At 32.4% G+C, this 13,340-nt stretch overlaps 1 protein-coding gene across 8 annotated transcripts in view; it reads left to right on the top strand.

Moving 5' to 3' along the window:
• Positions 1-13,340, top strand: part of LOC136975946 (ras GTPase-activating protein nGAP-like) — a 40,830-nt gene that overhangs the window by 10,476 nt on the left and 17,014 nt on the right. For 4 of the 8 annotated variants that reach the window (XM_067271120.1, XM_067271116.1, XM_067271118.1 and 1 more), the window contains 5 exons: positions 587-664; positions 7,418-7,515; positions 11,619-11,716; positions 12,878-13,099; positions 13,179-13,280. In XM_067271120.1, coding sequence (XP_067127221.1) covers positions 587-664; positions 7,418-7,515; positions 11,619-11,716; positions 12,878-13,099; positions 13,179-13,280 — 598 coding nt within the window. Of the gene's footprint in view, positions 1-586; positions 665-929; positions 1,531-1,565; positions 2,077-4,760; positions 5,165-7,417; positions 7,516-11,618; positions 11,717-12,877; positions 13,100-13,178; positions 13,281-13,340 lie in introns of those variants that run through there. The other 4 variants (XM_067271122.1, XM_067271119.1, XM_067271123.1 and 1 more) reach the window with 4 other exon arrangements.

A 13,340-nucleotide genomic window follows, 5' to 3' on the forward strand; every position in this document is an offset into this window, starting at 1 on the left:
TGTTGTACAGGATATCGGATGCCTTTCCAGTTTTTCTTGATAGGAGAAAGTTTGAAACTTTAACCTTGTCACCGGTGTTAGCATGCATTTCTATTCTCGTACAGTGAAGAGAATGTGGGTCAAACAAAAATTTATTTTTTCTCCTCCCCTTCATCTTCGTCTTTATATATATGTATATATGTTCCACAATTCGACCCAAGTTCCACAATTCGCTCCCCGGGCCGGAAGTTTGGATATACTTCCCGGATATGACGTCGAATTTTTGTAATTGAGAAGATGAATTATAGAACGGATGCATTTTCAGATAAACAGATAGAAAAAGAAAAACCTTATAATTGTCTTTATAGAAAATTTTTAAATTCGTATCTCGGCTATTTTTAATTAATAAGAACACTAAACTCTCCCGTTTATGGTTATTTTTAGGGATAATAAATCCGTTACAGCATCCTTTTAAACCCGAGCTAATAATTGTTTACGGAATAATAATAATAAAATTAAGTTTAATATTTAATTAAAGTGATAAAATATATAGAAAAACGTATGAAAGAGTATTATAAAATTTTATTTTATGCATTTTTCCCCTCAGCATCAGAGTCGAATTCCACAAAAAGACATACCATCGGTATCACTCTGCCGACATCGTATTCTTTGGATGGATCTCAAGGTATTCCACTTACTATGGCTTATACGCGGTCGCTATTACAAACTTAATTAAATGACTCACTTAATTTATACTTTAATAACATAACTTTAGACTAACTAATTAATATTGTAATTAAATAATTAATTATTAACAGATATTACTTGTTATATGGCATCGTAATGCTTATTTAATTAATATAAATGCTCCGTTCGATGAATTTTATTTCGCTGGAAAAATCGATGAAATATGAGACACTCTGCCTTTTTCTTTTTTAAATGCATTTAAATATTAATTTGCATAGTACTTAACTTTTTAAAAGCATATTATTGGATTTTTATGGTCTCCGGAGAGGCGAAAGCTCTTCAATTTTTATCGAAGAAATGAAGCTCGAATTATTTTATATTTTCCGCGATAAAAATAGAAATAATTTGGGATTTTTATGCCGTAAATCACGGCATTTTCGATATTTTTATCGGAGTTACGGATCTAGAAATATCGATGGAGAATTTTTAACTCCCTTAAGAACTTGGAAATTGTACTATTTGCAGCGATGGAACGGTTTTAAACGGGGCAGAATTGTTGTTATTTAACGTCGGCATTAATCTCGTTTAATATAAATATATATATTGCAACGTCATTTTTTAAACACCCCCCTCACCGCATTGGGAAGTGCGGACGTGCCTAAGTTCGATGCACAAGCCTATATCCGCAATAGGTTCCTTGAATTCAGCCCAGGAAAATTAACTTCCTGTAACCCTGGATGCTAGCTGGGATTTGTCCATAATAATAATCAGATAGAAGCATGGGCTGTAATTATGGTCGATGTTGTAAGTGGAAAATAAGTCAAAGGTCATTCGACGAATCGGCGAGAAACTCGATTTTATCAGGTGAGACGTCACTTTTTTTCTTTTATTTTCGGTAATTTGGTGTTTACGTCCTGAAGGGCATGCCGATCCACTACGGGGATGATTCATTTGTGTAGTTACTAAATTAGATTCGGTAGCTCGTTCCCCTAAGCATAGGGGTTGGGGAAGTTGAAAGATGGGTTAAATTAGCACACTATCTAACAGAAAAATTATACACTTCTATATAGACAAATAACGGAACCAGAAGCCGGTCAAACTGGATATACATAAAGGAGTATATTTTAAAGGAAACGTAAAAAAATGATTTAATTTTTAAAAGGCAGATGTTGAGTGTGACTTTTTGTAAGCTTCATTTCGCGCAGCTGTGGTTCCTACTTCACCCCTGGGGGTCCACCGTCTGCCACACTTTGGTCCCGTTCGGTCGCGTGCTACACGTTGTGTCACAACAGCTGCACAGTATGGTTAGTTCGGATAGCTCTGAGTGTATCGTCGGAGAAAGTTGTTTCAAACGAAGAATATCCAGGTTTTTGGGATTGTGCATTACCGTCGAACAAATAGATGATGCAGGTAAATACATTCCTTATATTTTCTATATCCTATTCCGTTACGTACGCTTCGAAAGCCGCCAATTTCGGCACTTTTGAAACACCGCTCTCTCATTGGTCCGCAATTATCATAATTTAAATGAACCGTATCTTGTTTATGATTTAAATAAGCCAGGGAGACGTTTCGCACGCTTTGTTTCTCGGTTGTAACTTTATTTGTACTAATTCACAACAACAGAAAAGTACTTCTTTTCTGGAAGTATCGAGTGTTTGTTTGGTTGGCTGATAGAAAAAAAAAAGAAAAATAATAATAAAATAAGAAGGAATAGAAAAAAGGAAACAAATCTCTCCGGAAACACCTGACATGTAGTGAGTTTATTGTATAGAATATCACCGCCGACTGACAGAAGATAATACAATTTGAAAAAAAAAAAAAAGCGAAAACTCTCTCGTGATATACGGTCTTCGACTTCAAAGAAAATTTTAGTAAATTCTAACAGAAGTCTTCGTTCGATAAAAATATATTTATTATTATTAGTATTAAAAATAAAAAGTTATTATTAAAATATAATAAAACTAATTATATTTGTTTGAATTTAAATTTAAGTCGACTTTTTCATCGAGGTGGAGCCACTAATTTAAATTTTAAATTTTCGAATTTTCTATTAAACAATTTTTGTTTATTTGTTTTCTAGAATAAATTTAATTTTACATATAAAATACTTTAATGATTTTTTTTAAAACTAAAAAAAATATTGCCACAGCAGCATTTGAAAGATTATAAATGATCTTTTTATTTATTTACTTTTTCCGTTCCTTTGATCGTCTGCCTAATCCGTTGCTATAGAAATACAAAATAAACAATTTAAAAATTTTTGAATTTCTGAATTTTAATTATATTTATCTATTTTTATTTAATACAAATGTTTCGCTAACGTGTACCGTTATTAATAAACTTGATTAATGGTTAAAAGTATATTTTTAAATTAATTATAAAACATCCAAAAATACTTACGTCATAAATAAACTGTCGACGTTTAAATCATAATTAAAATAATTGAAAGTTATGAATTATTTCCCCGAAATAATGCGAAAATATTATTTTAATCACTTATGTCGATAGAAATCTCACTTTCGGGTCGACGACCTTTCATTTATCGATGTTTTTGTGCTGATAAATTTGTATGATTCTGGCATATTTTCCGCCCCGATTTATAATATGCCCGACTCGACAGGTCAATGTGGTTTTCTTAAAAGATTTTTACTACACTTTTTAAAGATTAAAAAGGAAGAAGAAAGCATTTTTAGTAGACCCGAACCAATGCCACCGCATCGTATCGTCTATCTCGCGTTACATTAACTTCAGTTTACGCGGTGGAAAACCGACGTACATTTTAGCAAAATATGGCTTTTTAGTACTTAAAAACTAATTTTAGAAAGCCGGTAATAAGTTTGTTGGGGTAAAATAGTAATCCGATATTTTCAGAAACAGAAAAAAAAATTACATTTAAAGAACATTTGTAAGCGGTAACAGCTTTTACGATACGTTTTTGTGCGGCTTTGTGTAAAGTCACTAACAACTTTTATCACGAGATGGAAGGGGGGAAGAAATGGAATTCTTTGTAGAAAAGAATTAAATATCCTCTATCAAAAATTAATAGTTTTACACTAGAATCGAAATTAAAGAACTGCAGAAAGTTTCCCGTAAGGGCATGCATTATACATTTTAGTTTCGAAAGCCGAAAACAAATTTTTTTTACGCCGAAAATACTTACTTCCAGTCTAAAAATAATGCACTTTTTGAGCGTAAATCTTTATTTTTCTTTTTTTAAAAAAAAAGCAGAGATAGATTAGAAAAAAGTGCAGAAATACTTTTGGAACAAAATGTTTATTTATTTCCGGCCAAAATTTTTAAATTACTAAAAATTTCCGATCTAACACGTTGCATCCTACGATTTAATCCGGATGTCATAGATATCGAAATTTTTAGATTTTTTGGAGAAAAAAAAATTAATAATATATTGTGAATCTGTGAGTTGTTGGATTAAAGTCTAACCCATCAATTGTAAACTTTTTAGACACGAGAAATATTTTTTTCTTTGAAAAAGGAAAAGAAAAAGAGAAATGTAAACACGGTACATTGAAAGAGAGTAAGGTCTAGCGGCAAAAAAAAACTACTTAAAAACTACCCAACAGCGATTAATCATCTACATAAACGAGAGCACTCGCGACTAATTACTCAACAAAGGAAATGACAATTAAATCCATAACTAGAAACATTTATTTTTATTTTTACTGATTATCTGTAACGTGCAGAAAAGTTAGGGATTTGTCAGGAACGGTCTTTTCATCCCTAAATCGGCACTTGCAATTCTGAAGCTCTGTAAACATAGGGAACTGTACTATAAATATACCACAGGAAAGCCATGTATGCCTGTATGATAGCGATAAGAATTTTTTTCTGTTTGTTGTAAGGATCAAACGAGTAATATTCCGGATCGCTTCTAAACGCAATCTCTTCTAATTAAAAAAGATTTTAATGTTTTTAAATATTTTAAAATACTTAACGAAATTCGTGGGGGTCACACGTGTTAGATGCGGTGTCATTTTTTAAAAAACCAAAAATTCCATTGGTATATTTTCGGCAGTTCTTTGCCCCTAACGTTTGCATTTCTAAGAATTAACGGGGCTTCGAGGAGTAATACGTCTTTTTTTACTTTTGCAACAAACTAACCTACGTTTTCCCCCATTCGATGCTGTTACGGGGGATGATCTTGTTTTTTTGTTTTAACAGTTACTATCAACATAATACCGTCGTTGCCCGCATCTGTCGAGACCGTTAAAAACGGGGTGTACCGCTGCTACCTTCGCTGGCAGGTGATGTAAGAAGGTCTTTAGCAGCTGGAGGGGAGGAGGACGAAAAAGGGTTCTCTCTGGGGTGAGGAACAGTCACGTGACTGGCGTCCACCAGATGGCAGCTTGGCGTTCCGCCGTTGACCAGATGGTGACGAGAAAGCGTGCCGAGTAAACGTGCGAATTGTGGTGAAAGATGACGCATTGCTTCATCGGAAGGGGAAAATAGATGCGGTGAAGGAAACCACTATGTTCAGGTATTACTTAGTGACTATAGCACGCATTTGTTTGTTAAGTATGGTTCCCGTTTCTGCACCAGCTCATTGAACCGCCGCTAGAGAATGTATTGATTGTTCCACACTGGCTCCTGTAAATCTAGTAGGCTGTAGTTAGGTTACCGAATTATGCATTTGTGTTTATATTTAACAGGCCGCTGTTTATATACGACTTTTGATATACTATCGAGAAACGCTAGAGTAGAATTTTAAATACATTAATTAAAACAAAACCTTGGCTTTCGTCGGCATTCTTATACACCGTTTGAGGGTGGCGTGGGGGTTATTATCCTCCCGATTGAAAAAAGTATAGGCTACTAGACAGATGCGCTAAAATTTCACGCCGTATCGGCTTCTTTTTCGTAAAATTATCGATCCGTTTGAATAGTTACGATCTAAACTCACTCTATTCGGGGATCTTTTAATTATATTTATGATTTTTTTTAGATTTGTCTTTCTATAGAAAACCAGTCTCGTGAACAAAGCTATGCATGGCATACCCGGACATTTCGACACTTCCCTACCAGAGGGGACTGTCAACCAACCGGAAATAACTACGATGACGTCCTACAAGGGCGACGGTAGCAGGGTGAAGATGATAGAAATCAGGGGATTTTTTTTAACATTAGATTGAATGAGGGTAAACGTACCTCTTCCCCAAAATGGAACAGTCGGTAACCAGGATACATACAAATCTTGTTTGGTTTTACATAAGTTAGCCTGATTTAGCCTTGGTTCTGACCGTTATTTTCCTGTACAGATTGTTAAATTCCGGTTGCACATCAAGAGTAACAGCTCTCGGTACTGTTTTTTTCCTTTTCTTCCCCTCCCTTCCAGTCACAGATTAATGGAGCATGGCAGTTTAGATTGTATCGGATGTTGTGCGACTGGATCCTGCATTCAGAACAGGATATTGTTAGAAGAGTGTACTATAATTGATATATCTAATAAAATTACTAGGGAGAGATATTGAAGTATGGGATCGATCGATCGGTAAAAATATTTCCGCCGCTATATCCGTGATTGTCACTATGGAGATATACAACTGCCTGATTTTTAGAATAAAATTAAGCGTTTTGTGTAAAAATCGATTGATGCTACTAAGTTTAGATTAGCTATTTTATTTGACGTCGGCACGTTAAGGGAATAAACGTCGAGCGGGGGAAAAATTGATTTCTTTCTCAACTGTTATGTTTATCCACACTTTTTATATTTTTTAATGTAAAGAAAAAATATACCCCGAGGAAAAAAGATTACGATAACAATGAAACCGATTTACTTCTTGTTACTTGTGAATTTTCCTAGTAGAACACTTATTTTCTTTCCCTTTTATTATTTTTTCTAATGTGTAGCTAAAACCAATGCGTGTTTTACTACCCTAGTTCGTGGGACACTACATTTAACATCTCTGGTGTAAAAAAAATACTAAATTTCCTCAAACAATCGAATATCTTCACACAATTGGTCAATTACACGCGTCGAGCCAAATCTGCGTTATATCGGTTTTTACACTCTCACTAATTGAGTTCCGTTCTAAGTGTCTGGTAGTAAACTCACTATTACGATGAAATTTACCAAAAAACCTCTAATCTAAGCTAAGCACGTAGAAGTTTTACGATAAATTATCCGTCAAGAACAGGATAAAGTTTATTGCAGACGGAGAAGCGTACAGGCAGCTGCTGGGGGAGTAGAACGTTTGGGCCCTAAACAATATAGCATTACTATCCTAAGGGGCCTAAACCGTTCGGAGAACAAAAGTTCCTGTGTCCGCGTGTGGTTATTCTACGAGGTAATTGTTAGCCTAGTTTTGTTACCGTCGCGAGGTGGGTGTAGTTTGTGCGTCAGACACAGAAAGAAAATCGTTTTGGAAAAACCATAAAGGGAATAGAAAGATGATTTTTAAGCGCTGCATTGCGTAAAAAGCCCCTTTGCCATCTTAAATTACGTGCCAAGCGTCTGCACCAATAATTACGTATCGATGAGAAAAAAAGAGATGGTTTGTCGATAACATTCGCCAAAAGTTTAATCGAGTAAAGCCGATAGTAAATCAAGCCGCAAAATGTGGCATATCTGATAAAACAGTTCGCTAACCTTAATGAAGTCATCTGTTAAAGTTACTTTTATTATATTAAATTATCGCGTAGGGATAGCGGGTCAGACATTGTATCGTAGCCTATTCATCTCGGCTTCCTTAGTTAAGTTTGGATTTTTTTCTAATTATTATTGTTGTTGCAGATACTTCGTATGAGAAGAATTGCCCCGAGCGAAGAGGGAGTACTCCTGCTGTGGTAAATGCACGAAATATGGATACGCCAACGCCTTCTCGAATAGTGGTAAGTTTTATAGTTTCTCGGAACGGTTAACGGAAAAAAATCCCAACTCCTCTTAAAGAATTAGGCAGAAAATTAAATTTAATCTTTGCGCTCTTTCATTAAATTTTATATAATTTTGGCCACATTAAAAATATGGCGTCGAACCAATTTTTGAGAATTCTTTTATACAAGTCCTGCCGAGATGATTTAATTACTAAAATATTTCCTCTCCTTTCATTTAACTATTTCTTTTTTTTATTAGTCATTTAATGTCGATGTAATTATTTCTCCGGAACTAATTTCGTTTTTAATATAAAAAAAAAGTTTTTTATGTCTAAATCAATAGAAATACGAGGGGATGTAAATATTTAGTTTATTTTGCCAAGGACTGGTTGTGTTATCCACAACCGTTTCATTTTACATATCAGTAATTTATGAATTAAGTAAATATCCACGTCCCATTTATCTAGAAACAATCATTTTGTTTTCTTAATTCACTATATGAAATTTGTTTGTCTCGAAAATTTAACCTACTTCTGCATACTGTAATTATCAAAAAATTAAATAATTCCAATGAATTGCTCATATTTTTAGCCCTTTCGTGAACCGATTGGATTTTATCACCAATTAGTCATCTTTTACGTTAAATGTGGAAAATTACATACTGGTACACTTTACTGTATATATGTACGGGAGCTATATAATAAAGTGTAGGGCAGCGTATAATAATATACTATAATGTATTAACATTTCACCATAACATTTTAAAATTGTAATATTTATTTATATATCCAGGATTTTCTTCATATACAATTTGAGAAATTAAATAAATATAATTAGATACTATTATAAAAAAATGTATAAATAAATTAATATACAGTTTTATAGTTGTAATTAAATTATTATTTAATATGTATAGAATTATAATTTATGAAATAATACGATAATAACAAAGGTGAAATATTAAAAAAAAACTCCATAAATTTGTTATATTTTGCTATAAATATTTATATATTTTTTATTTTAATTATTTACAATTTGAAAACACTCATTATATAAAAGATTATTTTTGTTTAATTTATTTCAAGAAGAAAAAATATATATTAATTAAACTTTATAGCAGTCATATAAAATTTAATTAAATTAATGATAATTAATTATCGCCCTTAGAAACAATTTTACTTTTTCCTTTAGATAACAGTAGTTTTATTTATTTAAAGATAAAAGTAGCGATAAGATTATATATAAATATATATATATTTCCCTTTCTCGCAAAATATAATAAGTTATAATCTATGTTTAAGCGATTTTTTAACGTTTGCATGATTGATTTCGGTCTTACTTGTTCTTTCTTGTTTTGATGTACATTGATACGGGCAAAGAGCGCAGCTGTAATTTTCAAACCAGATGTTTGCCTCGCTTCTCAAACATGGAAGCAAATTAGTGTCAAAAATGAAAGATATCATAAGTAACAAAATAGATATGCCTCGATGGGTTAATATGACATCTTACAGCGACCCTTAAGTGAATATCTTCTTTCTTGGCATTTACGCATACTGAAGCAAAATATTGCATTTTTTAGTTAAAAAAAAACAATTTAAAAAATTCGTTTTCTCATTTTTCAGTACTCCTGACAGTTTGCAACACGATTTTTCAATGCGCTCCTTCCAAAAAGTTCGTATAAAAATTCGTAAAAATAAGCAAAAACACGACTTCTCTAGCATGCCAGAGAATATTAAGCAATATATTTAATGCGTAACTGTGTAATAATTATATACAGTCTATTTTTTTAATAATTTTAATTCGTTTATATAATAAAATTCTATAAAAAGTTTTCTCGTTTATAAGCATATTTTCCGCAGAATCCGGATATATTTAATCGTCTGCTCGAAAATGTCATAACCTAAGCCCTTAAAAAACAAAGATATTCGTGAATAGGTGCTAAAAATACGTGTTTCCCGTTCGTACTCGTATCTTGTAACACGAGCTAGAAAGAAGTTCATATCTAAATCCACGGATCCACGGTCAGACAGAGAGCTTATAACTACCCACACTTACCGTGCCGTAGATGGATATGACAGACGAGGAGAAGAAAAAATGATTTGAAAAAAAAGCCATTTCCGTTACGAAAAAACAATTTTAAACAATTGATTTTGGAATTAATCGATAATTCCCATCGCTTAATGCCGTATTACTTTTATAATTAAGCGCGGAATTTAATAGATTTATGTTTTTTTATTTTTTTTTGTAATAATATAAGGCTAAATTCCCGATTAGATATCGAAACCGAAAGCTGTTTTCGTCCTTAAATTGTGATAAAAAGTCGAAAAGACGATCGCTTGGCATTTGACGTCATTACCGAACTCTCCGTTATTCATTTACTAGTTAAAGGATGGATGGAGGTGATTGTCGGCTTCGTGTGAATCGCCCGTTGCAACCGCGAATTTTTTCGCTTTCGCGGGTTGTTTATTAAAAGATTTACACCTTCCTACATCTTTCGAGTGACGTATTGAATTTAAAAAATGTTGGAATAATTATAAACGAGCTAGCTAAAGTATAAAAACTTGGTTCGGGCGCTCACTAAACGATTATTTGTCAGGTTCTTTAGACTCGAAACCGCGACACGTGTTTCGGTATAAACAATATTAATTGTCGTGAAACGTGTCATTTAGAAGTTTGCTAACAAGGTTCCTTCTAAAGACTTTGCTAAGGTGGATGACCTCCTTGCCAAAGTATTGATTGCCGATAAAACTGCAGGAAGAATTCTTCTTAATGTCATACCACGAAGTAAATGGATACTTTTAACTATTTATGTTATTACAACACACTATTATGTCATTTAAAAATCATTTTTGTTTCTATAATTAGTAAGGCGTAATATATTCTGTTCTTTTTTTTTAAATTTATAATTACAAAAAGCGGAAACATTGAAGAGATAAGAAAAATATATCTCGCTTCGGAGGCGAATCTCGAGGATTGTCACTAGATGCTTGATGGAAATATTAATAGAAATGTCTATAGGAGCTCCCGAAGCGAAAATTTAATGTTTAAATTTAAAAATTCTCTATAAAACTTTTCTATGTGACGGGATTTTCGTTTAGTTTAATGGATGCTCTACGTCTAACGTTATTATTTCTAGTCCAATTTGCATAACACCGGCTTTATCTGGCCGCAATTATTATATAAGCTGGAGAACGATATCAATTCTGTTTCTTGCATTTGAATGGTTAAGGAGAAAATCACAGTTGTCAAATATAGCCAGAGGAATCCTCAATAAAACTATTTATAGTGCAATTTTGAGAAGAAATTATAAAGTAGAATGAATAAAATTCAAGATAGTTTCCAATTTCTTTACCAATGTCAATAAAAATGTCAGATGTGTCATAAAACAAAGTCCACTATATAAACTTGCCTCTGGCAATAGGTGTAAAAATTTCCCAGTTTCTCTGAGAAGTCAGATAACATTATCACAAACTGAAATGAGAGTGGGGATAATGGATACCATCTTAAAATATAATGGAGTCCTTTTCATAAAATTTACTAACAAATGCTGCTATGTACGTAAATATATAAGGAAAAATCCTATTTTTTAATCACAGGTTAATGTTTAAATATTCGAGACCTTGTTTTGATAGCTGCTAACTGTTCTGGTGATATAAAAAAAATGGGGGTAATAATTACAATAATATGATAGTAGGAATAAAGCGTGCATTTATATCTGATTTTTTTTTTATCCTAAGGTTATTTTTTATCCTATCATAAGACTTGCATTGACCTACCACCTGGAGTATATCAACTGTAAACTCTGCCAGGTGTTCCATCTTAAATGTTTGCTTTTTTAACTTTTTAATCAAATTTCTTTTCAGTTTATAATTTTTGAGTTTGTTTAATGATTAAAAGTTTAAATATTTAAACATAATTTACAACATCTGTTTAATAATTAAATGTCTTTTTCAGAAGAATGGAAAATTCATTAAAATATTATAACTAATGGTTTTTTTTTTACTTGATTAAAACTTAATGACAGTGTAAAACTGTTCAATTGTTTTTAATGTTTAGAGATTTATTAAAATTGAAATTGGGAAAAGGATGCTTGCACACATGTAAAATTTTAATATTTTCAGAATTTTTTTGCTAAACGTTCATTTAAGAGTAATCCACTTAAGAGAACCAAGAGTGTGACTAAATTGGAAAGGAAGAGATGTACAATTGACGGAGACAGGTACGTATAGAGATTTATTGCCGGCAATTTATTTGCACGACAAATTTTAATTACTTATTTGATTGCAGAATTTACTATAAGATAAAATCTAACTTGGCTTTTTAAACGATTATATTAATATTGATAAAATATATATTCTGTTTGCATAATTAATGCAGACGTAATAAATGAAGAATTTTTCGTCGGTAATCTATTTATCTCCGCTTTTTATTAGATAAAATTGTTATCTAGAAAGAAACGGGTTATCGGCATAATTGAATTTAAACGAATTTATGACAGGCGATTAGTCCCGTAGCCGGGAAAAACGAGATCGACGGAGGTTATTAAATATAGATGAGAATAAATCCAAATTTTGTTAGGTGTCGTTATTCGACTAAACTCGTATCTATTTTTTCCAACTCCGTCTCCGGTTAAAGTTACAAGTTGCTTTTACGGCACTATCGAAATAACTATTAATAACATTTAATAGGTAGGAGGTTGATTAACGGCAAAGAGGGACGGAAAGCCAGTTCCGATTAGAAGTGATATATAACCGAACCGATGACTCATTCAATAAGCTCATTATTATTCACCCACAAGTTTCCTCCATCAGTATTTTTGAATCCTTTGTGCTCTTACTTTAAAAAAAAAGAACTGTTATTTAAACATGGTCTCTCCAAATATGTTAAGCATGCTGCTTTTCTTTGTTCTTGTTATAGTGTAATGTTCATCCCTTTTGCTGGCATCTCATTTTTCTCTTTTAATATAAGTGGTGATATCTAATGCAGCATGAAAGTGAAATGACTGAGATCTTTGGAATTAATTAAAATGAAGATGAAAATTTTCTGTTTAGTTATTTGACGAGATCTTGATACGAAAAATTAAATAAAGGAAATTTTCTAGCTATAATATTATTTGATATTTTTAAACTTTTTCCCCGATTTTTAAATTATTCAAAATTCCTGCTTTTAAATTTTAATAACTTTTTTCGGTACATAAGAAATTTTAATTAATTCAAAAAAGTTTTTTAATTTCAAATTAAATTAATTCTATACTCAGTAAAGTATATATATATATATATATATATTTTTCTTTCTTTCTTTCTTCCTTTTTAAATTAAAAAGTTGTAAAGGAAAATATAATAAAATAACCATTAAAAATTTAATTTTCTGCCAACCGCAGCGTACCTTCGTCGAGGTTACGTCCGTCACGTTCTCACGAATCGCTACTTCAGTCGAGTCCGAGCGTTCTGGGAAGCTTAGATTTATCCCAAGGAAACGTCAAAGTCTCGGCACTGCATCCGAGCATTCTCGGTCAGGATAACTGTTTTCATTTAACCGCCGACGGCAGCACGCGATATTATTACTGTCACACCGCAGCAGAAAGAGACCGATGGGTTAAGAGGTACGTACGTTTTAAATTACGAAAACTAACAATACTTTTATCTTAAAATGATAAACATTAATAAATAATCTATATTCAGTCTTAGAGGAACTATTCAGCCAGATCAGGAAAATATGAGAAGGACTGAAAAATCTCTACACATATGGATACTTGAAGTTAAAGGAGTTTCTCCTAAAAAAAAGTGTGTCACACTACTTCCGGTGCGTACGGATATTTTGAAGCTTTGAAACTCAAAGTATTT

This window comes from Centruroides vittatus, unplaced genomic scaffold (assembly GCF_030686945.1).
Source record: "Centruroides vittatus isolate TY-2023 unplaced genomic scaffold, ASM3068694v2 contig_392, whole genome shotgun sequence".
In the NCBI taxonomy this organism is placed as follows: domain Eukaryota; kingdom Metazoa; phylum Arthropoda; class Arachnida; order Scorpiones; family Buthidae; genus Centruroides; species Centruroides vittatus.